General features: G+C 39.0%; 2 protein-coding genes and 1 long non-coding RNA gene across 4 annotated transcripts; 1 reads left to right on the top strand and 2 right to left on the bottom strand.

Annotated features, from left to right (window-relative positions):
• Window positions 1-90: 90 nt before the first annotated feature.
• On the bottom strand, window positions 91-5481 carry LOC129747472 (uncharacterized protein K02A2.6-like). The gene is made up of 2 exons (XM_055741714.1): window positions 5020-5481; window positions 91-363 (listed from the first exon to the last, which is right to left on the bottom strand). Exons 1-2 carry the CDS (start codon window positions 5387-5389, stop codon window positions 182-184), a joined length of 552 nt encoding a protein of 183 aa, XP_055597689.1. The 5' UTR covers window positions 5390-5481; the 3' UTR covers window positions 91-181.
• Window positions 5482-9596: 4115 nt separating this feature from the next.
• LOC129745330 (elongin-C) lies at window positions 9597-11536 on the bottom strand. Of its 2 annotated transcripts, none has more exons than XM_055738333.1 (3): window positions 11375-11536; window positions 10971-11181; window positions 9597-10632 (listed from the first exon to the last, which is right to left on the bottom strand). In XM_055738333.1, the coding sequence occupies exons 2-3, from the start codon at window positions 11177-11179 to the stop codon at window positions 10491-10493; spliced, it is 351 nt and encodes a 116-aa protein (XP_055594308.1). In that variant the 5' UTR covers window positions 11180-11181; window positions 11375-11536; the 3' UTR covers window positions 9597-10490. The 2 variants fall into 2 exon arrangements, with proteins under 2 accessions (XP_055594308.1, XP_055594307.1); XM_055738332.1 differs by having other exon boundaries at window positions 10971-11184; window positions 11375-11535.
• A 3891-nt stretch (window positions 11537-15427) lies between these two features.
• On the top strand, window positions 15428-16110 carry LOC129743034 (uncharacterized). Its single transcript, XR_008736584.1, has 3 exons — window positions 15428-15708; window positions 15779-15861; window positions 15918-16110. It is a non-coding gene; the product is annotated as an uncharacterized LOC129743034 (long non-coding RNA).
• Window positions 16111-22808: the final 6698 nt, after the last annotated feature.

Raw genomic sequence — 22808 nt, 5'->3', positions numbered from 1 at the left:
AGATTTAAGCTGTGTAATAATATCTTCAGGTACAAATAACGCGTGGTTCACTTTTCTAGTCTGTTTATTATAATGACCAATGTCACAGTATATCAAGGTAAGGTATAACAGTGGCACAGATAATGTGCATAAAGATACAGATACATCATCACATCTCCCCTTCAATATAAGATAACAACGTTTAGAATTTCATCAAACAATCGTCAAACCGTTTAGGCATAGTGATTTTCCGCTGTCTCTTATTACGCTTCCCAATATCTACGACGGCAGTCGAGGGTGACGGCGATGCGTCATTGTTCCCTGACTCATCTGGAAACCCTCTGAAATCCTCGGTATCGCTGCCATCATCATCTCCGGGATTATCTGAAATAAGTTAAAATGAGAATTGAAAGTGATAAGCTATCCCGAATAAAAAAATACTGTTACCAAACAGTTACTATAATAGTTATAAAACTATTTGGAACAGCGTAAAAAAACTTTTAGAAAACGATAACTGACATCGTAAAAAACATTACACTTATTGTGAATTCCAAAACGACGGTCTGTTGAATATGGCGTTAAGTTATGTTACTGTTTAAAACTGTTAAAACGATTGTATGGAACAACTGTTCTGCAAACAGTTGAGATAGCGTCCAAAAACCGCTCTTAGAAACGTATTTTGGTCATTAAACTGTTTTAACTACAGTTATTCTTAGAGTTTTCTTGTAACTGAACATTTGCAGTGATAGTTCTGAAACAATTTGGCAAAACGTTTCTTCCGAAGGTATGCCTACGTTTATTGGAATCATTCGTGAATGTGGCACGCACACACATGTAAATTTTTATTCAGGGTTTTCGGATATTTTCTTGAAACCATTTTTGTTTGATTTTATTATTTATTTATTAGAATTCTCATGATTTTCGCATTTATTGATCACAATTTACTCATACATCTTATAAATATTGATAAACGCTGGCCCTAGCGGTCCCACAACAGGGACAACTTCAAAGGAAAAAAAAAATGATACACCATTGCACATAAATTTTTCATGTTAATACACTTTTTCTGTATTTCACTGGTTTGTAAACTTTTCAGTTCATTACCTTGTAATACCGGCAGCTGCCGCAAATGCCACATCCTGCAGGTTTCTTCCAATATTCTGCACCACAAACTAGCTCTTGTTGAGAAATATTTTCTTGCAATGGTCGACTTGGTTCCGGAAAATTGGCCGGGAGTGGACAGCATTCGGGAACTTCATACACTGCACTGCAATGTAAAAACTTAAATTAATCACTTTTTATAGATTTCAAATGCAAATGCCCTAAAAGGTGATCAAAAGCCTGAAAAATAACACAGCTCACTTACCTACTTAAAAACTAGCTGCATACTCGACTTGCATTCCTGACGTCGATGAATTGCTTCTTTGTATGGCAGTTGCATAAGAAAGCAGCGCGCGATTTGTCGGTACGGATCGAGTGGAAGTTGAAGTAAAACCGCTGGCGAAACAGTTTCCGGCGAATTCGGATAAATTTCCGTACAAATTGTTTGAACGAACGCGAGAGAAAAATATAACGCCATTTTAGTTTTTGCTCCTCTGACAACTTTCAGCACTGATGCCAACTGTACTGATTTTTTTTTATTACACCTAATTTCAAATCTTCGAGATAAAAATATTTAATTGAAAAGTTGTATTTAAATGCTTTGATTTGTATTGAATTTGGTAGCTTTTTATAATGGTTAGGTTTGGTTTGTTTGATTTGTTTTATACAATTAAAGTACTGATTTTTCTTTATTTTATATATTCTCGCATATTATTTGACACAATTGAACGTCAAATTATTATTCACAATGAATTTACGTTCCTATAAAGATGTGATAGTTGTTATACACTGAGACCGCATGTTAAAATGTATTTTTTAGTTTAACACTTGGTTTTACAGTTTTTAAAGAAAGAAAAAAGGATAAAAGGAATCGAACTGTGAAAATAAAAAGGATTATTACCTGAATAGAAAAACATTGTGAAAAGATCATGAATTTCATTTTCACGCAACCGTGAATGTTGTGGTTGAAACTATGCGAATCATGGTTTTTGGAACCTTGAATACACTTTCCAATTCATAGTTTTCGACAGTGAAGTTCATAGTTCTGGAAAAATTTACCATGAAAAAAGGGACCCCTTCTTCGTATTTCAAACTATTAGGTGAATTTTTCAAATTTTTTTTATTCTATTAACATACTTTTACGATCGAGAGCTAAAAACAAATTTTCGAAAAATATATGCATGCAAAATGGCCAAACACAACAACTTTAAAGCGTTTTTCTCGAAATAAACTTTTATGCACTTATACGTATATTTATTATTATTATTATATTATTTCCCTCAAATGTGCCCAAATCAAGAGCTGAACTTCGTTAAGTATAATGATAGAAGAAAAAATTGAATTATTGTCAAAATTGTGTACTGAGTTTGTACAAAACCAACTGGCATCTCTGACCGGGCATTTCGTTGATTTTGACGTGCGAGTATGACAAGTATGACAGAAGGGATGGACGGTTTGTTTTACGGTTAGAGTTCAGTTTCACGATTAAAGAAAAATTGAAGGAAATCGTTCATATCATTCTATCACTTTTTCAGATACCATTGCACGTGTTCACATGAACGTTCATATTTCGTTGTTATCATTGGCGAAGTAAAGTTAAGAAGAACAGCTACGTTTACAGATACAATCACTATTTCTGAAACCGTAGTTGTATCGTAGAGACTGTTTGAGATATGGTTTTTTAGTATGCGGGATGTTTTACTATACCTTTGGCTGGAGAGTTATCAATTAAAATCTTTTTAAGATGAGTTGAATTCCTTTCGTACAGCTTACCCGTTTCATCGTTCTGTACCGTTACTCTAGGCCCTTGTTTGGACTTGACCGTCAGGACTTTGTTATCAAAAGTGGGAGTGAGCTTATTTCCCGGAAGAACGTTTTTCATGTAGACCTTATCTCCAACAACTAACTCAGACAGCTTGGCACGCCTACGCCGATCCTCATGTTCCTTCCCTTTCTGTTTAGCTAGTTGGTCTCGATCTCTGTAGTCAGTACACGGCACCGCAAAGCTTAAGTCGGTTAAGGCTGGAATCTTCGTTCTCACATTTCTGCCGTACATGAGTTCGGATGGAGTTTTACCAGTCGTACTATGGGGCGTAGAATAGTACATAGAAAGGTAAGTCAACAAATCGTGTTTCCAATCTCTATTCAATGCTTGGCTTATTTTTAAACGCTTTACCAGAGAACGATTTTGGCGCTCAACCAAACCGTTTTCTTGCGGCCAGTACGGCGTTGTTCTGTTAACTGTGATGCCTCTTACTTTGCAGTAATTGTCGAATTCAGTACTTACAAACTGCCGTCCGTTATCCAGCGTAAGTGTTTTTGGATATCCCAACCTGGTAAAGATTTTCTCTAATCGTTCAACTGTCTCTCCCGCTGTAATTTTACGCATGATCTCAACCTCCTTATATCGACTGAAATAATCGATAATTACTAAAAGATAATCTCCTGATGGTAAAGGTCCTAAGAAGTCGATAGCGAGGTCTATCCACGGTGCTTCGGGTAATTTTCGACGTTGCATTGGCTCAGGGCGTTCTGGATGACCAACCATTCTACATCCTTCACAATAATCAACAGCTTTAGCAATTGACTCATCCATTCCAGGCCACCAACAGGTGCTCCTCAAGCGTTGTTGCATTTTAGTTTTTCCTGGATGCCCTTCGTGACCCAACTGTACCATGCGTTGTCTGAGTTCTTTCGGGATGACAAGTTTAGAGCCTCTAACAATAAGCTTCCCGACGGTGCCCAACTCATTCCTGAATGCGTGGTATGGTTTGATTAAATTCGATGTATAGTTCCAAATGCCTCTATTCAAACATTCTCGGAGTTCACTAAGCTCGAGATCGGATTCCGATTTTGCCTCCACTTCATCGATATCGACTGCTGCCGTTTCTATGACGCTACGTATATACATTTCTGACTCCGGATCAAAAGGTCTAACCGTATTCGATCGACTCAATCGAGACAAAGAATCTGCAATATTCGATTTTCCTTTCCTATATACCACCACATAACTGAATGCTTGAAGGCGTAATACCCAACGTTCTATACGGAGGCAGGGGTTTGAGTTTCTCGAAAATATAGCCTCAAGAGGTTTATGATCTGTCTCCAGCTCGAAACGTATTCCCAGAAGGTAGATCCTGAAACGTTCCACCCCCCAAACAAGGGCAAGAGCTTCTTTCTCCGTTTGGGCATAACGTCGTTCAGTTTCTGTAAGGCTTTTACTAGCGTAAGCGACAGCTCTCGGTGCTCCTTCAAAGAATTGCAATAGAACGGCCCCTAACCCTACGGGAGAAGCATCTGCTACTAGACGGGTTTTCAATTTTGGATCGAAGTGTGCTAAACTGTCTGCATTACCTATGTATGAGATAATAAGATCGAATGCCTGCTGTTCGTCGGTGCCCCATTTGAAAGACGCCTTATCCTTGAGAAGCTCCCGAAGCGGAAATGATACTGTAGCCAAATCTGGTATAAAAGAACCTACATAGTTGACGAGGCCGAGAAAACTCCTGACCTCCTCGCAGTTATTTGGAGCACGGCAGTTACGGATTGCTTCTATTTTGTCTTTTGACGGCGACATCCCTGCTACGTTGAAATGGTGCCCCAAGAAATCAATTTCCTTTAACTTGAAAACACATTTTGCTTGATTTAAAAGGATTCCGTAGTCTTTGAATCTATTTAAGATCCGCTGAAGAGCTCCATCGTGCTCACGCTCAGTTTTCCCGAACACGATAATGTCATCAATAAAATTTGTGCAACATTCACAATCGGAAAGGATTTGCTCGATAGTTTTCTGGAAAATTTCCGGAGCACATGAAATTCCGAACAAAAGACGTTTGTATCGGAATAGGCCTTAAACAAGTATATAAATCATCAGTAACAGATTCAGGCTAGTAATTAATGACGATCAAATAAAATAAGGAATAATCAAAGATAACTCACCTTTGTGTGTAATGAAAGTCGTCAACGGTTTGCTCACTTCATCTAACTCGAGCTGGTGAAACGCATCCTTGATATCAAGGCGGGTGAAGAAGACCGCGCCGTTAAGTTTCCACCGGATGTCTTCTATTGTGGGCAATGGATGTGTTTCGCGGATTACTGCTTTATTCAACTGTCTCATGTCCAAACACAAACGGATGTCTCCGTTGTCTTTGACCACAACCACCATTGGCGATACCCAACGGCTAGGTCCTGTAACCTTTTCGATGATGTCTTTATTGAGTAACTCATTCAATTTTTCTTCAACTCGGGTCAACGTCGCAAACGGTAGTCTCCTTAGAGGCTGCGCGACTGGCAGAACCGAATGATCCATGGGTATGTGGATCTTTATGCCCCGAATACTAGGGAATCGCTGCACAATGTCCAAATGATGGTTCGACTCGTGCTTGCTTGGAAGTCCAACCTTGAGGACACCCAACTCTTTAGCTGTCCTCTTCCCCAAAAGTGGCTGCGGGCCATCTTTAACGACATAGAATCGGGCTATTGTTTTTAGCTGCTTTCCACCATCAGTGATAACGATCTCCGCGTCAAGCATCAGCGTCACTGCCAGACAATCTGTCTGAGCATACGCTTTGAATTTCCTATCCGGATGTGAACAGCTACCTATCAATTTTACTCCATTCTGATGCATGTAACTCCAAGTTCGATCGTCGATAATATTCGACTGGACGCCCGAATCTATTTGCATCTCGATCAACACATTTCCAACCTTTGCCCAAATCAGCTCATCGTTGTCGTTCGTTGTAGAAACCATGTCAACCAACTCGAAATTTTCCCTCTGCTCGTCCACATCATCAATAGCATTTACCTGGCGGTTTGCATGGAAACGTTTCGACTGCGATTGCCCTGCATTCGAGGGAACAAATCTGCGTTTCCCAAAGCGTTGAATCACATTGTTGGAATTGATTCTGGATGTGGAACCTCTTGTAACTGACGTACGGCTAAAACAAGCTTTGCGATAGTGGCCTCTCCTCCCGCAATTACCGCAGGTCTTGTTCCATGCGGGACACTGTTGATCAGGTTGGTGAGACCCCGCACAGTATTTACAAACTGCATCGATCTCTTGTAAATTCTCCGTCGGCTTCAATACCTGATGAGTGGCCAACTGTGCTGCAGCTTGACCACTAATTTGCTCACTTGCAAGCCGGGTAGTCTCATAAGCATTAACTTGGCGAATGACTTCTTGGATGGTTAACTCTTTCTCCTGCAGTAATTTTTCCCTCAAATGTGATGGAACAAACTGAAGGATTTTGTCCACCACCGCAATACCAGAGCTCTCTACCGCCGATTTTCCGAAATTACATTTACCCGCATACATTTGGGTACGCATCAAAAAGTTCCCAAGAGATTCCTCAGGTTCTGGCTTCATGTCCCAAAACAAATACCGCTCGTGGGCTTCGTGACGCAAAGGTGCGAAATATTCGTCCAATTTGTCTATTGCCACATCATACGCGTTTACTTCATCGCTATGTGCAACATCGGCGCCCGGTATACCGAAAAACACCTCCTGCAGCTCGAAACCTCCATGAGCCAACAGCTGATCCTTCTTTTCAGTAGCATCGAATATTTTCGCTGCTCTGAGCCAAATTTCGAATCCCCGCTTCCAAATGTGCCACTTTCCCCGGCGTTCTGCCATTGGCACTTCATTGAAAACAAACGGGGGGAAACCCGTAAAAGCTTTTCCAGAATCCATCCTAATAAGAAGAATATGTGCTAGAAATACTTGAAGGACCAAAACAAAAAAAAATAACATTTACCTCCAAATGTCCACCAACACTGTTTTCTTATTTGGTACAGCTGGTCACTCTATTTGTTGTTGTTTATGCAATCTGCAGCAATCTGAGTTACGCATTCAAGCTTCGGAAAATTCGAGTCGTGCCCTGACTAAAAAAAATCACCAGGCTACCTGCGCCTATCTTCCGGCAACTCGTGCCAATCTTCCGGCAACTCGTGCCAATCTTCCGGCTACTCGCGCCGATATTCTGGCAACTCGCGCCAATCGTCAGGCTACTTGCGCCAATCTTGATTATTTTCTGAAAAGAAATTTTGCTCGTTCAGCAAATATTCTAGAATCTTGATAGATTTTCCTATCAAAACATAACCTCTCTTTTTGTTCTCTGCTAGGCAACAAAGCAGAACATTTTTCTCAATTCTGTCCATTTGTTCCCAAATTTCCACTTACCTTCACCTGATTTAATTGGATACCCGTTCCTAGCACTCAATCAAAGCCTTTTCACTTAGAATAAAATCCCAATTTCGTCGCCAATTTGTAATAATATCTTCAGGTACAAATAACGCGTGGTTCACTTTTCTAGTCTGTTTATTATAATGACCAATGTCACAGTATATCAAGGTAAGGTATAACAGTGGCACAGATAATGTGCATAAAGATACAGATACATCATCACAAGCTGGATTGAACTATTACTTTGAAATTGCATTTTGTTTTTAAGTTCCCTTTCCCAATATAAAATAATTTGATTCAATCAATGAATTTAGAATGGTCTCTGTGTAGAATCTCGATTCCTGATGCATTTTTAAGCAAACAAAAACAAGATGATTGGTTGAGCTGTCAAATAAAAATCAATCCAACCAAACAATTTTATAATTCTGAAAATTTTTGTTTGCGCTTTTCATTGAATTTGTATAACAAACAAAACATACACACAAAACTTTCGAGGCTCCACTTAGCAAAAATACTGTGTTACTTTCGATTAGCAAAAAGAGTTGTTTTACTAACGCGATAGCAAAATAATTATTTTGCTTGGTTCTAGTAAAAAATCAGCCTACCTAGCCGCTTCGTTTAGACAGCAGCCGCCGGCTTCGAGAAAAAAATAGTTCGACGCGAATCAGTGCTTTTGAACAAATTAGATGCTGGCGGAACCTGCAAAGACTGGGCTGACAACGACGGAATGGAAGCCAGGTCGACATCGCTGCATGTGATGGACAATTGGATGAAGATTGACACCGGGAGCAGAGGTAAGAACCGATTTTGCCAATGGAAAGTCCGGATTTGAATTTGAAAAATTCATTGTTTTTTTTTTCTACAGGTTGCTGCTGCCATCAGGATGACCGACTTAAGAAGTAAGCCGATCTGGCCTCATCTGTTTTCTGCTCGGCGGATGGTCCAGTTACTGCGGTCAAGTGCTGTTTTGTTTCTCAAGTGCAGAAAGTGTAGTGAAATTTGAAAAATAATTTGTCAAATAAAAAAGTGAAAATAACATTTGGTTTTCTATTTTATAAACAGATATTTCTCCCGAATTTCCAACGAAAAAATAAAAAATATTGAATTTCAAATCCAATAAGATCTTTTCTACCGGTTTTTGCTAAAAACAGTGAGCAAAAATTGCGGCGGCTAATTTTTTCTCTCGTTTGCTAAAATTTCAGCTCGAAAAATTTGCTAAAATGATTGCTAAGTTTCTAGCTGGTCAAATTTGAGCAAAATTTTGCTAATTTCCGGCCTCGAAAATTTTGTGTGTAGATCAATCTAGCAGCACTGCTGCGGGAAAATGAGTGGTTTTGATGCATGAGTGAGTGATATTAAAAATTCAAATTTAGTTCGTGAAAAATTTTGTAAAAAGAGTAGGGCTTTTTTTGAATAAATTTATAACTTAACTTGAACTTATAAGACTTAGTGAAGTTTCTAGCACAAATTCAAGTACAGCATCTCTTCGAAATTTACATGTTCGTCTCTTTATGTTTCCTTTAATGGTAAGTATTAAAGATAAACGGCTTCATTGTATAGGAACAAACTCCAATTTGTAATTTTCAATATTCTATTCCATTCTACAGCAAATGTGACCATGTGGCGATCACTTTCGGTCACAGTTAAAGGGAAAAAAGGTATGTTAGTTTATTTTTTTCTTTCCTTGCATGTATAATTTAAATTCTGCTGAAAAACATCTGCAGTTTGACGTTTTTCAGCTAACAGAATGTTTTTCAAGAACAGGCATATTCAGATTTTTACATTTACACAAATGAAACCTTTCGAATAAAAACTCAATAAATTCTTTTTAACAACTCATAATGCTATTTTATCGTATTTTCGATTAATTTCATCATGTCTCTTGACCGTTCTTTCGGTTCATGAAGTCGAAAATTCTAACGACCACGTACTTACTCACATAAGTAGAAAGTACTTATGTACGTGGTCATTGATTTTGCTGCATAATTTTCATTTTTAAAAGTAAAAAACCATTATAGAAAAATTTTCAAAACTTTCAAATACCTATTCGCTATTTAAATCAAATAAGTTTGAATCAAGTACATGATTTCCGGTTTCTTGAAGTGAAACGCATGAAAACACTTTAATTGAATTTACTTTTTTCCAGACTTCCGAGATTTTCATTCTAGCGTATGATCCATCCTTAGTCTAGGCTTTACTGGTATATATTTCGAAATTTGTTTTGAAAAACAGAAAACCTGTATCGTTAAGACTGCCGATTACTTAAGGAAACTATTATTGCGTAAAGTTATTGCTTTTTCGTTTTTTTAAACTGTACTAAGTGAAACAAAAGACGTAATTGATTCAATGAAATTCAAATTTATTTTCCTATTTCATGTAACTCTGCACTGCAACACACTCACATACCAATTGTGTTTTACACTTCTAGCTCGAAATTATGGTTGATTCGTTTTTTTTTCTCAATAACTGAATACAACATTTCTCAATTGATCTTGATTTCAAAACGGGTTCTTCCCAGCCCAGTTATTCCAATCCAAGCTCGAATGTGTAACGAGTTACCTTCCTTAAAATTATTTTACAACGCCCAAATCGTTGGCTATAAGCCATACATCCACTATCTGCCCACGCGCTGATCATAAAAAACTTGGGACAGTTAGATTTGGTTTTTGTTTATTGATTTTTTAATCTTTCATGTTTTTTTCCAATTACAAAAAAAATCAATGACAATCATCTAATACAACAAATAAATTACTAGGCTTAATCCATTAGTCGAATCAAATGGTAATGGTATTTTGCGTTTTTTCGCACATTTCTGTTGATTTCTAGTGGAGTATGTTAGAATATTTTTTCGTACTTGTTTCTGTGATCTATTGGTACACACTATTATGTTTGTTTTCTACAAAGCTTAAGTGACTTATTTTGGAGTATTCTGATGCGGGTAAATAATTCAAATTGGTTGTAGTTTTGGGATGTGCTCATTAGTTATCTCCAAATTTGTATGATCATGTAGCTAAACTTATTCCATCCAGATGGTGCTTATCAGTGATCAATTGAATATTTTAGTTTGTCCCATTACTCCGTCGAAATGCTTCATCCATAACAAATCATTCCTAGCTTCTGCTGGATTTTTTGCAGTGGGTGTTCAAACCTAATGGCATACAATAATTAGTTGTAATTTTCATTGCATCGTTTGATGTTTTCGTTCTTCCAATCACTTCCTTTGATAATTTTAACAATCTAAGAAATTGGCTGCCATCAGTAATTCAAGGGCAATCTCCGGTGCGATCGGAAACTCGGGAATTTCGGTGGAACTGTTGGTGTATCGCACCTTGTATGTGAAGTACATACACACCTTCTCCAGGACGTGTGATCTGAAATTGAAAATGAAAACAAGTTAGACCATTCTGAAAGGTTTGTTGTCAGCTTTTGATTTCAATGGATCCAATTCACTGTTACAGAGATGCATTATCGAGCCTTACGAAAAAAAAACCTGAATTAATCGGCCGATCGGATGATTCAAACCATGTGAAATCAGCCTTATTTTGTAATATCTCGATGGAAACTAGAAAAGCTTTAACTGATAAGCTATCTTCAACGCAAGCTTTAGGTAGCTCGTTTGAATTGAAAAAAAAAACTTGTTTAGAATATTGAAATTCAACATAATCAAATCGAGATTTCAAAAGAAAATAACAAAGAGCAATATACTTACGGTATTTCTCTAAAGTTGACTTCATTGGCTTCGTTCTCGGCGAACTGGCCCGGTCCGGAGAGCATCGCCTTGATTGTTCCCGAGGTCAAAGCGTGCTCCCGCTTGACGATGAACTCATGACCATCCGACGAGATAAGTTTCAGGTACATGGCATCCGGTCCCTCGCAGCCACCGTAGATGCGTTCTGGTCCGATACGTTCCGAATCCATGACTGCTATTTAGAAGTAAAAAACGCACAAATCAAAAACAAAATCGAGTTGAGATTGGCGATTAAAATCGAACTCGATGATCTGTCCAACCCGGCTCAAGGTTGATAAACGAATGATGACTGCACAGAAAATGCAGTTGACCTTCATACTTAAAGCCCGAAGGATACGGGTATAAATAATCATTGAAACAATTACCTGTTTGTCTGTGGCAACGGGCTTCGAAATAGGTAGGCCGAAGCTGAACACGGATTACCTGCCGGAAAGACTACGAGAAAAACCCAACTTTTCGACCGAAGGAAGTCGGGAAAATTTTACCACCAAACCAGACACGCACCGAAAAACAGAAATGAACTCTCGGATTTGGAAGGGGTGCCAGACCTCGGTTTTTGTTTTGGTTTTTCAGTCATAAAGGTACACGCATAGTTTGAAGTAGGTATAGAGTTATGTATAGTTATCATAACTCATTTCTGAGTATTTTCGTTGTCAATCTGGATCCGTTAACATTAAAATTTAATGTTAAATACTGACTGTAAAAATAGATTGTTTAAAATTAAAAGAGTCTGCCTCCAACTTATGAACTCAGAACACAATTCCTTTTACATCATTTGTCACGTACACGCAGAAAAATTTATTGTGAAAATAGCCAAATTTTGATCTAGAATAATAAAATTTTCGGTTGGGAAAAAGCACAAATATATTTTTGGCCACAATGAATAAAAGTATCGATTTGATTTAAACTTATCGTTTGATTGAAATTGAAATACACCATTTTTAAAAATGATTCATCATAGTTGTCAGAATAATAAAATTTTGGGTAAAACACACAAAATTTGTTTAGCCTAAAATTAAAAAATAAGGGGGTTTAAAAATTAACAATATTTTACGATTTGGATTCATTTTTGTTTAAATTCAAAAGGAAGCAAAATTGTTATGGATTTTCGGATATATTTAATTCAATTGCAATTAATTTTTTTTATTCATTTATTCGAAACAAAATGCCTTTTTTCATTGGCAAGTCTTCGGGGAACACACATTATGCACATTACGGTCAACCTATTCCCACTAACCGCTTGCCAATTGGGGAATATTAAACCAACAGTTGTAGTTGCTGGATGCGCTTTACTTTTGAATACATGGTCCGATTTTCTTCCTGAAGCCTCACCAGCTTTGGATGTCCGATCCGATCTGTGCCTTAAACATAAAAAAAAATTACCTAACCCGAAATTTAGTTTATGATACTAACCTGTTCGATGAGTGTGGAATTGTAGAACAATTCCGGAATGGTCCGGCCTCACAGAAGAATGAAAATTGTTGTTCCGAGCAGTCCCAGCTGCTGTTTCTATGACTGCATAGAATGTTTCCGACGCTGCTGCTGACTGTTTGGAGGAGAAAATTTGTTAAATTTGTCCCTCTAATTTTCTTTTTTTTTCTTTTGTTTTTCATTTTTTGGCCTACTACTTGTTCATAGAAATAAACTGACTTTTGGTTTCGAATTAAACCAAATTTTAGATGTGAGTAGTAAAAAATTAGTGTGTAAAAATTACAAAATTTTATTATTATTTCCGACTGATTTTTTTGTGAAAGCTACCAAAAAATCTACATCGATAAAGTAAAATATAATAACAAAACGTTTTGTTGAAACCAACCCCCGTTCTTTTTCTGCGTGTAAGACTTGATAACTTTTGAATTTCTCGTTTCTAAACGTGATCTTGTACCTTCACGAATTATACTCCTTTGCTATATACACTATCGGTCAAAAGTTTGGGATCACCCTCTCGAAAACATGAAAATTTTGATCGGCCATCTCAGCCATCTTATTACATACACACTACGAAAAAAATCTGTAAAATCACATCACATGTGATGTAAATAAAAAGAAGCATCATATATGACGGAATTTTCAGTCCTTGTTGGAAATTAAATGCATTAAAATTTTACTACGTGTAAAATAAAAAATTATGTAAAATTTAGAAACGTGTAAAATAAAAATGATGTAAATTATAAAATCACTGAATATTGGAAGAAAAAATTTCCAATAAGATTTTTTTTTGTTTCATTTATTGTTATTTTGATTTAATAGTGGAATTTTCTCACTTCTTAATAAAAAATGGAATCTTTCTATGATTATTCATTTTACTAAGTGGCAATTTTTTTTATCTCATAAATATTTTTTTGTTAGAAGTAACATTCTTACTTTTATTTTCTTCCCTGAAGTACCGGATCCAAAATTAAGTAACGTCGCTTCTAAAACTCCATTCCTGCTTCTCGAAGATCTCCAGGAACCAGCAAGATCGATTAACTTAATCGCGGAAAAACTGTTTTAATAAAATACTCTTGTGCACGACTTGACGCAACACTTTGTTGACATTTGTGTGTGCCTGTTTTCGACAGTCTGTATTTTTACATGACATCATCGCGTTCAGTGTATTGTAATATTAATTAAATTCGAATTCAATGTCCTATAACATTCCATGTAATGTAATTTTAAGAAATTTCTATTTCAGTGCTGTTAAGAATTCTATGTGTCCAGAAAAATGTTGGAAAATTACATCACATATGATGTAACGAAAAAGAAGCATCACATATGATGGAATTTTCAGTGCGAGTTGAATATTACACGTCTGTAAACTTCAACAGACGTGTAAATATGAAAGACATGTAAAATATGTAAGGCGTGTAATATTTATTTCGCACTGAAAATTCCGTCACACATGATGCTTCTTTTTATTTACATCATATGTGATGTAAATTTACATCAAATAATCGCGTTCCATGTCAAGTAATGTTTGTGTCATTAGAATTCAGTGCTGTTAAGGATTCAACTTTTTTTATTTTGTAAATTTACATTAATAAATCGCGTTCCACGTCATGTAATGATAAAGGTTTACTATTTCAGTGTTGTTAAAGATTCAGATTTTCTTTCTGTGTATAGGAATTTTTTCGCTCTTCAGCCCGGTCTACAGTTCTTGTGCACTCAGCCGAAAAGAAAACGTTAAATTCACCTGGATTTTCACGTAGGCGCTCGTTATGTGAATTTTTGCTTGAATTACATGAATCACTTAGAAACTATTACAAATTCACTTGATCCGTACGTAAAATTCACATAGCCGTTTCCTATCTAAACAAAGACACATTCGATTTACGTGAAAATCCATTGATACGCCAAGTACAAAAGGATTTGATTAATTCCATGTGATGTTCACGTAGCTCTGAATAACTTATTCACGTAAAATCTATGTGAAAGAATTCAGTATCCAATATGGCGTAGATCCAACAGTTGGTGCTAACAAAAAAAGAAATTCTACGTGATGGAGATGCTGATTTTATGTGAGTATTAAAATTTTTTTTGTGTATTCGTCATTTAAATAGTCTGCTATTTTTACAGAATTTGGAATTGGTAGGACGGCCAGACAACCACTGTGGAGCAACCCAAATACAAAGTCGCAATTATGTTTTTATATATATAGGTAAGTGAAATTCAATAATAAGTGAAGTGCAAGTATTGTTAAAAATAGTAAGTGAAAAGCAAATTCTTAAGTGAACATGAATAGTGTATCTTGTATTTGAAATAATAAAATGTCCTGCAACAGATTTTTTATTTCTAACATCTGAAAAGAACTCATAACGTCCATATTTTAATGAAATCTACGTGAATCGCATGTAGCAGTACGAATCCCTTTCACATTCTATCTACGTTCTTTTCACATATAACCCATATGAAAATTACGTGAATTCTGCTCGCTATGCGGGCTCTGTTTGCTACCTGAAATTCACGTAGATTCCACATGATTTTCAGGGTGGCAAAAATCTATGTACATTTTCACGTAGCGGTCATGTGAATAGTTTTTTCGGTGTGAACTCGGACGCGAACACCACAGTGAAAAAATCTAGCGTAACATTTCATAAGGGCGAAACTAGCAGTTAGCTCGAAACGAGAAAAACGCATTTGAAATTTCGGAACATCTAATCAAATCCTATTTAAAAAATGGACCACTTTTTGTACAACAAAATCAAAAAATGTGCATTATATTCACTTATTGTTCATTGGTTATCAAGAACTTTAACTTTTTTCACTAAATTTCAGAGATTTTCAAGTTTTGCCCTTTATTGTTTTCGATTCTAGTTACGCCTTGTTACATATGAATATTCTATGTTTATTTGATACGATACGAGCGCATTCGCAAACATTATTTTCATTAACCCATTCCCTCATGAAAGATTACTGAGCGTGCATACACGAAATAAGTACAAAAATAAAAGTTGCCATCAACAAACCGAAAAACACGGAAACAAAACACGGTGCAAAAATTCGCACCGCAGGAAGAATGTTTAGCCAGAAATCTGGCAGGCATAGAACAGACTCGGATTTGACAGGCGTCAAACCTAAACCTCAAAGGTTGGCAGCATTGAACTGTCATTGCGCTTCCGGAAAACTGCACAGAAAGTGCAAGGAAAAAAAGAAAAAGTGCGCCATTGGTGTGACGAACGCCGCTCCCCGGAGAAGCAACGATTTGCGGACAAATTTGAAGGTAAGCGGCATTCACAACCTCGGATTCGAAATTGAACCCACAGCTAACAAAAAAAAAATGGTTCTTTTAGCTACGCTCCGCGGAAAGAGCCAGGAACACCGCTCGATCCCAGAATCGGGAGGAGACGAGAACGGCACGCTAAACGAGGAGTCGGTAGGTTATTCAAATAAACTCTAACCAAACCGATCCCTTACGAAAGTTCATTCTAGTCGTGAATCCACCAATTGGTCGCCACAAAATCCGCCAATCGATTCCGTGCACGTCGGGCGAAGAGTGGCTAGTTCCGAGCCACAGCAAAGACAGACAGGAAGAGAGCAAGATAAAAAAAAAGGGGTCAGACATGTGCTGTAAGTACCCAACAATACAGAAAAAGAGTTCATGCCTGACCAAGATATTTTTGTTCCGACAGGACCCCTTTTGGCTATTTCCTTTTGGCTTTTGGCCCATTTATCCGTTTGGCATTCTGGCCTTTTTGCTTTTGGCGTTTGCCTTGCTTAGCACCGCATCAAGGCGCAGCAGCTGGCAGGTGATCCAAAAACGGTTCTCCGGAATCACTGCCGATTCGGAAAAAAAATCCGAGGTGCAAGGTTGGCCTTGGCAGAAGGCACCGATCGTCCGTTCATCACCACATCAGTTGCGGCAACCCTTGGCATCGCGCTTTTCATCGCCTGTGGAGTGTTTGTTTTGGCGAGCTTCGGATCGTTCCCTATTTTTTCTGCGGAATTCGCAGTTTTTTTTTCCGGTTTCCCTGGTGCGAAAGTCGGTCAGTGGTCTTGTAAAAGTCCCACGAAAACCACTTCGACCTTGTGAACCAGTGCGTAACTCACTATTGTGGGCATAATTCGCACCAAAATTTGGCACGAGCCACGAGGAAAGGGAAAAATAGATCCGGTAGCCACATAGAATTCCCACCGCGCAGCAGTATTTCAGCGGATCCATCGTTACAGCAGTGTGCCCCCTCACATCTACCACAAGCAGGAGGAAAGTTCGAGTCCACACGCCCACCGGAATTTGGTCAGCGGATGACAGGGCAAGGAAGCAAGACGGGACGAACATGTGCCATAGTGGAAATCTTCGCAGCTCAAGGAAACCCAACCCCGGGCCCAATAAAAAGGAGCAACAAACCAGAACTAGCAACGTAAGTCGCCTTTAAGTTCTTTCTTTCCATGGGGAGGTAAACATAAATGGGTAACTACTAGGAAATTTCGCAATCATCAAATTAAGATTGCACTGAAATTGTTTGCGAGCTTTAATATTTTTTCATTGGTGGCAGCAGACCACATGAAAGCTCATAACAAAATGGCGCCCAACTAAAATCGAACCGTTGCACTTTAGTTCGATCATTTGAGATATCATTATATTGTTTATGGTATCTTTATCGTTATGTTTTTGAGTACGTTAAATGGAACATATATAAAGTTGTTTCTTTCGTTATTATTGATTAATTTTCGCTCTTTTGAATTATCGTATCAAGTTTTGTTAATCTATAAGTCCACTTATTGAGAAATCTGGTTTTTTATGATCCGAATAAAAATGTATGATCAAATAGATTTGATTCACCTCCTCGATGAGGAGTTAGCATATGAATTGGCCTTGCGCCATGTTACTAATCTGGCACCCAGCACAAGACGGGCCAAAATTACTAAATTAAAAGCATTATTACAAGAAGACATCTTGAGAGACACGATTTACGTCAATTCGGAACACGCAATAGCGCCCGAAACAAACATTAACAATTGCCAAATAGCTATTAGAGAACTTAAAAATGGGGTTTATGAAGCTTTACGAAAGCGTGATATCGATCAATTAAATGGTTTCCGATCAAGATTACTGCACTACAAGCAGCGTTTAGCTTTGATTCCGCCGGTCGCGAGTTGTGAGGAAGCGCGAAACGTTTTAGGCGATACAGTCGAAGCGTTGTTGAGCGACATCAACGATTCAGTCAACAATGTCAACACGGTTCAGAGTGATTCGGGAAACATTACTGGTGAAATTAGCGGGGTAGGTAGTGTGTTAGGAACCATCAGAAAGACAACAGGTGGTTCTCAACGCAGCCATTCCGGAGGGCAGCTATTAAAGCTTAGTTCTTTTAGAAATGGGACACTTTCATTTGCTAATAGCTCGTTAACTAGTTATTGGATATTGAAAATTTTGACAGCATTTTGTTGGCTGTAAAAAGTACTATTCGACCTATTTTTTTCAAAATTTAAAATTTACGCGTTTTTGATATATGTACGATGCGAGAGAAAAAGAAAAAAATAATTTTGCACAGTTTCCTTGAAAATATGTCATTATCAAATTGATAGCTGACAAAACCGTTGATTATTCAAAGAATTACTGAGTTTTTGTGGTGGATAAGTATGCAAACACTGTCAATAATGTCCACAAAGCTCAAATCAAGCATTGGAGAGAAGCACATGATCGGCAACAACGGTTAAGTATCATCAAGGAAGTCAAGTCTCATACCAGCACTTTTAATTTTCAATAAACGAAAAACTAAGGGTAGATCGCTGAAATGTCCAAAACAATTTTCTCCGATAAGCTGAAAGTGTCGCCTAGTGATGACTCATTGAAATCCAACCTCAAACAACCATTTTTTGATAGTTCCAAAGCTCATAAGCTGTAAAACCGGTACCGAAAAAAAAACGTTCAAAAATGTGGTCAAAAATAATCAAATTTTTTCATTTCGAAACAACTGTATCCACTTAAATGCTTCCAGTTTCCAGTTTCCAGAGAAGTATTGGACCAAAAAGTATCAGAAATTGAAGAAGGAGGGTGAAGCCACCTAAAATATAGATTTTACGAAGCATAAGTTGGAGAAACTGATCAATACCTTGACTGAAAAAAGTGTGCGCCGGCCAATGGGAGATACCAAGAATAAAGTAGAAATTTCTTTAATAAAAAACGGTAAATATTTTTTTTCAAATTTTTTCATGAAAGATCATAACATTACCTTCTTTTTCTTCATAGAAAGTATTTCGTTCAAACGAATGGTTTTTTAGATACAGGCATTCGTAACTGTCCCATTTCTAAAAGAACTAAGCTTTAGCAGTCGAGGACCAAAATAGCAGACGTAGTATCACAAGATCGGAAGAAGCAAGAGTACAAGTTCAGCACCAGGGCGATGATAGCCGGAGAAATCCAGATGACTTCGTCGAGCCAAACGATGACCTTCAGCAACCAAACAGCTTGACAACTCGAGGTTCAGTCAACATTATTGATGAACTTCGAGGGGATTTACAAGATCGTCGAAGAAGGCAGCAGAACTTTGGAGGCATTTCTCCTCGTTCCAATAGAAGCTACGGATACCAGGATCAACGAACTCTCAAGGCAATTCATAACTGGCCATTCAAATTTCGCGGCGAAAAGGACACGACATCCCTGAACATCTTCCTCGATAGGGTGGAAACCTTTGCCAAATCAGAAGGTCTCAGCGATCAGACACTGTTAGCATCGGTGAAGCATTTACTTCAAGAGGACGCGCTCGATTGGTATGCCAGAGCAATGGCTCAACGACGTCTCTATTCATGGGAAGCATTCAAGCAGGAGATAAGGCGGGAGTTTCTTCCAACGGGGTATGCGCAGATCCTACGACAAGAAGCAAGTTTCCGTTTCCAGGGTCCAAACGAATCATTCGACAAATTCTTCAGGGACATCTCCACCTTATTTCGTTTCATTGAGCCTCCACTGACGGAAGAGGAAAAGATGTTCATCGTAATAAAAAACATGAACATGGAATATGCATCGATAGTAACAGCCCGTCAGCCACAGACACTTGCAGACTTATTGTTCGTTTGTAGCAATTATGATGAAACTAGACTACTGCTAAGCAGACAACGCAGAATACCGGTTCCACACAACGTTTTACTAGAGCCAAATTTTGCCACACCAGCAGCATCCGGTCGTCCCCAGCACTTGCAACAACAGCAACGTTTCGGTCGAGTTCAGGTGGTAGTAACCGACGATCCATTGAGGGCAGCGACATCGCACGCAGCACCAACGTATCTACACACCGAAGAAACAGAACAGCAGCCTGAAGAAGAAAACTGGCAAATAAAGATTAATCAGTTGCTCGAACAGGTAAATGCAATAAAATTGCAAATGGAACGCAATACGACTCGATACAATCCAGTACAACAGAACCAGATAGCAAGGCGAGAACAACCACTCCTGCCATCAACTCAGCCGATCAGGCAGAATGTGCAAGATGTTCGACGTGACGGAGCAGCAGCTGTTCAGAGGCAAGTTCTTCCAGCAATTAGACAGGCCAACGGACAAAATCAACAGCGGTCACCACAATGGGCAACACAGCAACAGCCACCGTGGCAACTGCAACAGCAAAATCAACAGCAGTTACCACAAAGGACAGCGCAGCAACAGCCATCATGGCAATCGCAATTACAACCACAACCACTTTCATACAACCAACAGCATCAACAAATGGGCAACGTTTACGAATCGTCGCATCCAGAACCACACACAGTGTATCGTCCTCCGCTTTGCTATAACTGTGACGAAGAGGGACATAGATTTCAGGATTGTCCTAAGGCACAGGCGATTCTATTCTGCTACAGATGTGGGTGCAAAGGATATACCTTACGCAGCTGTCTCGTTTGCAACAAGGAAGCGGAAAACGCAGCTGCGAGGAAATGGTAGATGAAGGGCCAGATTCTTCGCAAGACATCAACAAACCTTCAATACCACCCGACTTACATGACATCAACTCGATAATTATTAATCTCGGAAATGACAATCGTCCACATGCTGTTCTTGACATTCTTGGACAGAAAATCACAGCGTTGTTAGATAGCGGCGCAAATTGCTCCTTGTTAGGAGGAGGCACAGTCAAGATAGTTGAAGATCTTGGACTAAGAAAAGAAGCAATAAGCGGTGGAATCAAGACAGCAGATGGAACACCACACAAAATTGAGCACTTTACACGTCTACCAATATCCTACAACAACCGAAGCGAGATTCTACCGGTTCTTCTGGTACCCAGCCTACCAGACTGCGCCATCATGGGCATGAACTTTTGGCAAACCTTTGGTGTCAAAGCAGTGTGCTTTTCACTGATGAGCAACGAGTCAGAAGAAGAATCGGAACCGATGAAAGAGCTTTCGCCTCAGCAACGACAGTTACTTCTACAGATCGTGAACACATTTCCGAAAGCAGAAGATGGAAAATTAGGTAGGACGCAGATTTACGAACACCGAATCGATGTTGGAAACGCTCCTCCAAGAAAACAACGATATTATCCGATGTCACAGTACGTTCTAGCGGAAGTTAATAAAGAGGTTGATCGGATGCTATCCTTGGACGTTGTTGAAGAAGCTTCGTTTTCACCGTGGAACAACCCACTGGTAGCGGTGAAAAAGAAAAACGGTAGCCACCGGGTATGCCTAGATGCACGACACCTGAATTCAATCATGGTTAATGAGGGCTATCCAATACCGCAGATCGCTGCAATAATCAACAATCTCGGGGGTTGTTCATACATTTCATCAATCGACTTGAAAGATGCCTTTTGGCAAATGCCGCTACACAAAGACTCAAGACCGTTGACAGCATTTACCGTACCATCCCGTGGTCACTACCAATTTAAAGTCGTTCCCTTCGGGATTTGCACTGCCAGTCAAGGACTTGCAAGACTGATGACGCATCTGTTTGCGGACATGGAGCCGTTTGTTTTCCACTATTTAGACGACATTATTATCTGTTCAAAAACATTTGACGAACATTTAGCCGTTCTTCAAGAAGTCGCAACTAGACTCCGTCGGGCTAACCTCACTATCTCCTCTGAAAAATCTAAGTTCTGTCGCCAACGTATAAAGTATTTGGGCTACGTTCTTAGCGAAGGTGGATGGAAAGTCGATGAAGAAAAGGTGGATAGCATCGTCAAGTTTCCAGTCCCAAACACCCGAAAAGAAGTTCAAAGGTTCCTTGGTTTATGCGGATGGTACCGACGCTTCATTCCTGGGTTTTCTCGAATCGCAGCACCCATCACGGAGTTAACAAAAGCTAAGATCAAGTTTCGATGGACAACAGCAGCAGAAGAAGCTTTTCTAAAACTAAAGTCAGCACTGGTTACCGCCCCGGTACTCGCGATGCCGGACTACACGAAGCCGTTCTCCATCTCATGCGACGCAAGCGATCTCGCGATTGGCGCCGTGTTAACGCAGGAGATCGACGGGGCAGAACACCCGATTTGTTATTTTTCGCAGAAATTGTCGTCATCCGAACGAAAATATACAGTGACAGAAAAGGAATGCCTGGCCGTAATACGAGCAATAGAAAAGTTTAGAGGCTATGTGGAGGGAGTACATTTCGTAGTACATTGCGACCATTCCGCCCTTAGCTATCTAAAAACCATGAAAAATCCAACAGCCTTGATGAGCAGATGGTTGCTTAGACTCAACGCATTTGACTTTGAGATAAAATATCGAAAAGGAAGCTGTAACACCGTGCCAGATGCGTTATCCAGGGTAGCATGTACTCTAGTATTTTCGATTACCGATGAGGAAGATCCGTGGTACAACAACATCGTCGAACAGGTAAAGAAACGAGGCGACAAATATCCTGACTTTCGGATCGCAAACGACGAGCTCTACAAGAATTGTCACTGCAAGGACGAGACAGGATTGACAACTCACCGATGGAAGAAGGTTGTTCCAGTTTGTCACAGGCCAGAACTTATTCGTCGATATCATGATTCGCCGTCAGCTGCGCACCTAGGGTTCCAGAAAACATGGCAGAAACTACAACAACACTACTACTGGCCAAAGATGCAAGAGGCCGTCGCTCGATACATCAAAGCTTGCGCAATCTGCAAAGCCAGCAAATCACCAAATACGAAGATGATGCCTCCAATGGGGAAGCTCAAGCCAGCCAAGGTTCCTTGGGAACTTGTATCCATAGATTTCGTCGGACCGTTAACCAGATCTAAGAAAGGAAATACAGTTCTTTTAGTCATCGTAGACTGGATTACGAAGTACGTCATCGCTCACCCGATGCGATCAGCAGATTCCAACAAAATGGTCGAGTTTCTCGAAGAAAAGGTGTTTCTCAAATTTTCCAGGCCGAGAATCATCTTGTCAGATAAC

This window comes from Uranotaenia lowii, chromosome 2, assembly GCF_029784155.1.
Source record: "Uranotaenia lowii strain MFRU-FL chromosome 2, ASM2978415v1, whole genome shotgun sequence".
In the NCBI taxonomy this organism is placed as follows: domain Eukaryota; kingdom Metazoa; phylum Arthropoda; class Insecta; order Diptera; family Culicidae; genus Uranotaenia; species Uranotaenia lowii.
This window is presented reverse-complemented; position numbering and strand designations above follow the sequence as displayed.

What these genes read in the sequence shown, in the direction of transcription:
- LOC129745330 (XM_055738333.1), bottom strand. Translation starts at nt 11,179, where the DNA reads ATGGATTCGGAACGTATCGGACCAGAACGCATCTACGGTGGCTGCGAG. An exon ending in GTCAACTTTAGAGAAATACC is followed by an intron (nt 10,633 to 10,970) that starts GTAAGTATATTG and finishes TTTCAATTTCAG; the next exon opens with ATCACACGTCCTGGAGAAGG.
- LOC129747472 (XM_055741714.1), bottom strand. Translation starts at nt 5,389, where the DNA reads ATGGATCATTCGGTTCTGCCAGTCGCGCAGCCTCTAAGGAGACTACCG. An exon ending in GACTTTCATTACACACAAAG is followed by an intron (nt 364 to 5,019) that starts GTGAGTTATCTT and finishes AACTTATTTCAG; the next exon opens with ATAATCCCGGAGATGATGAT.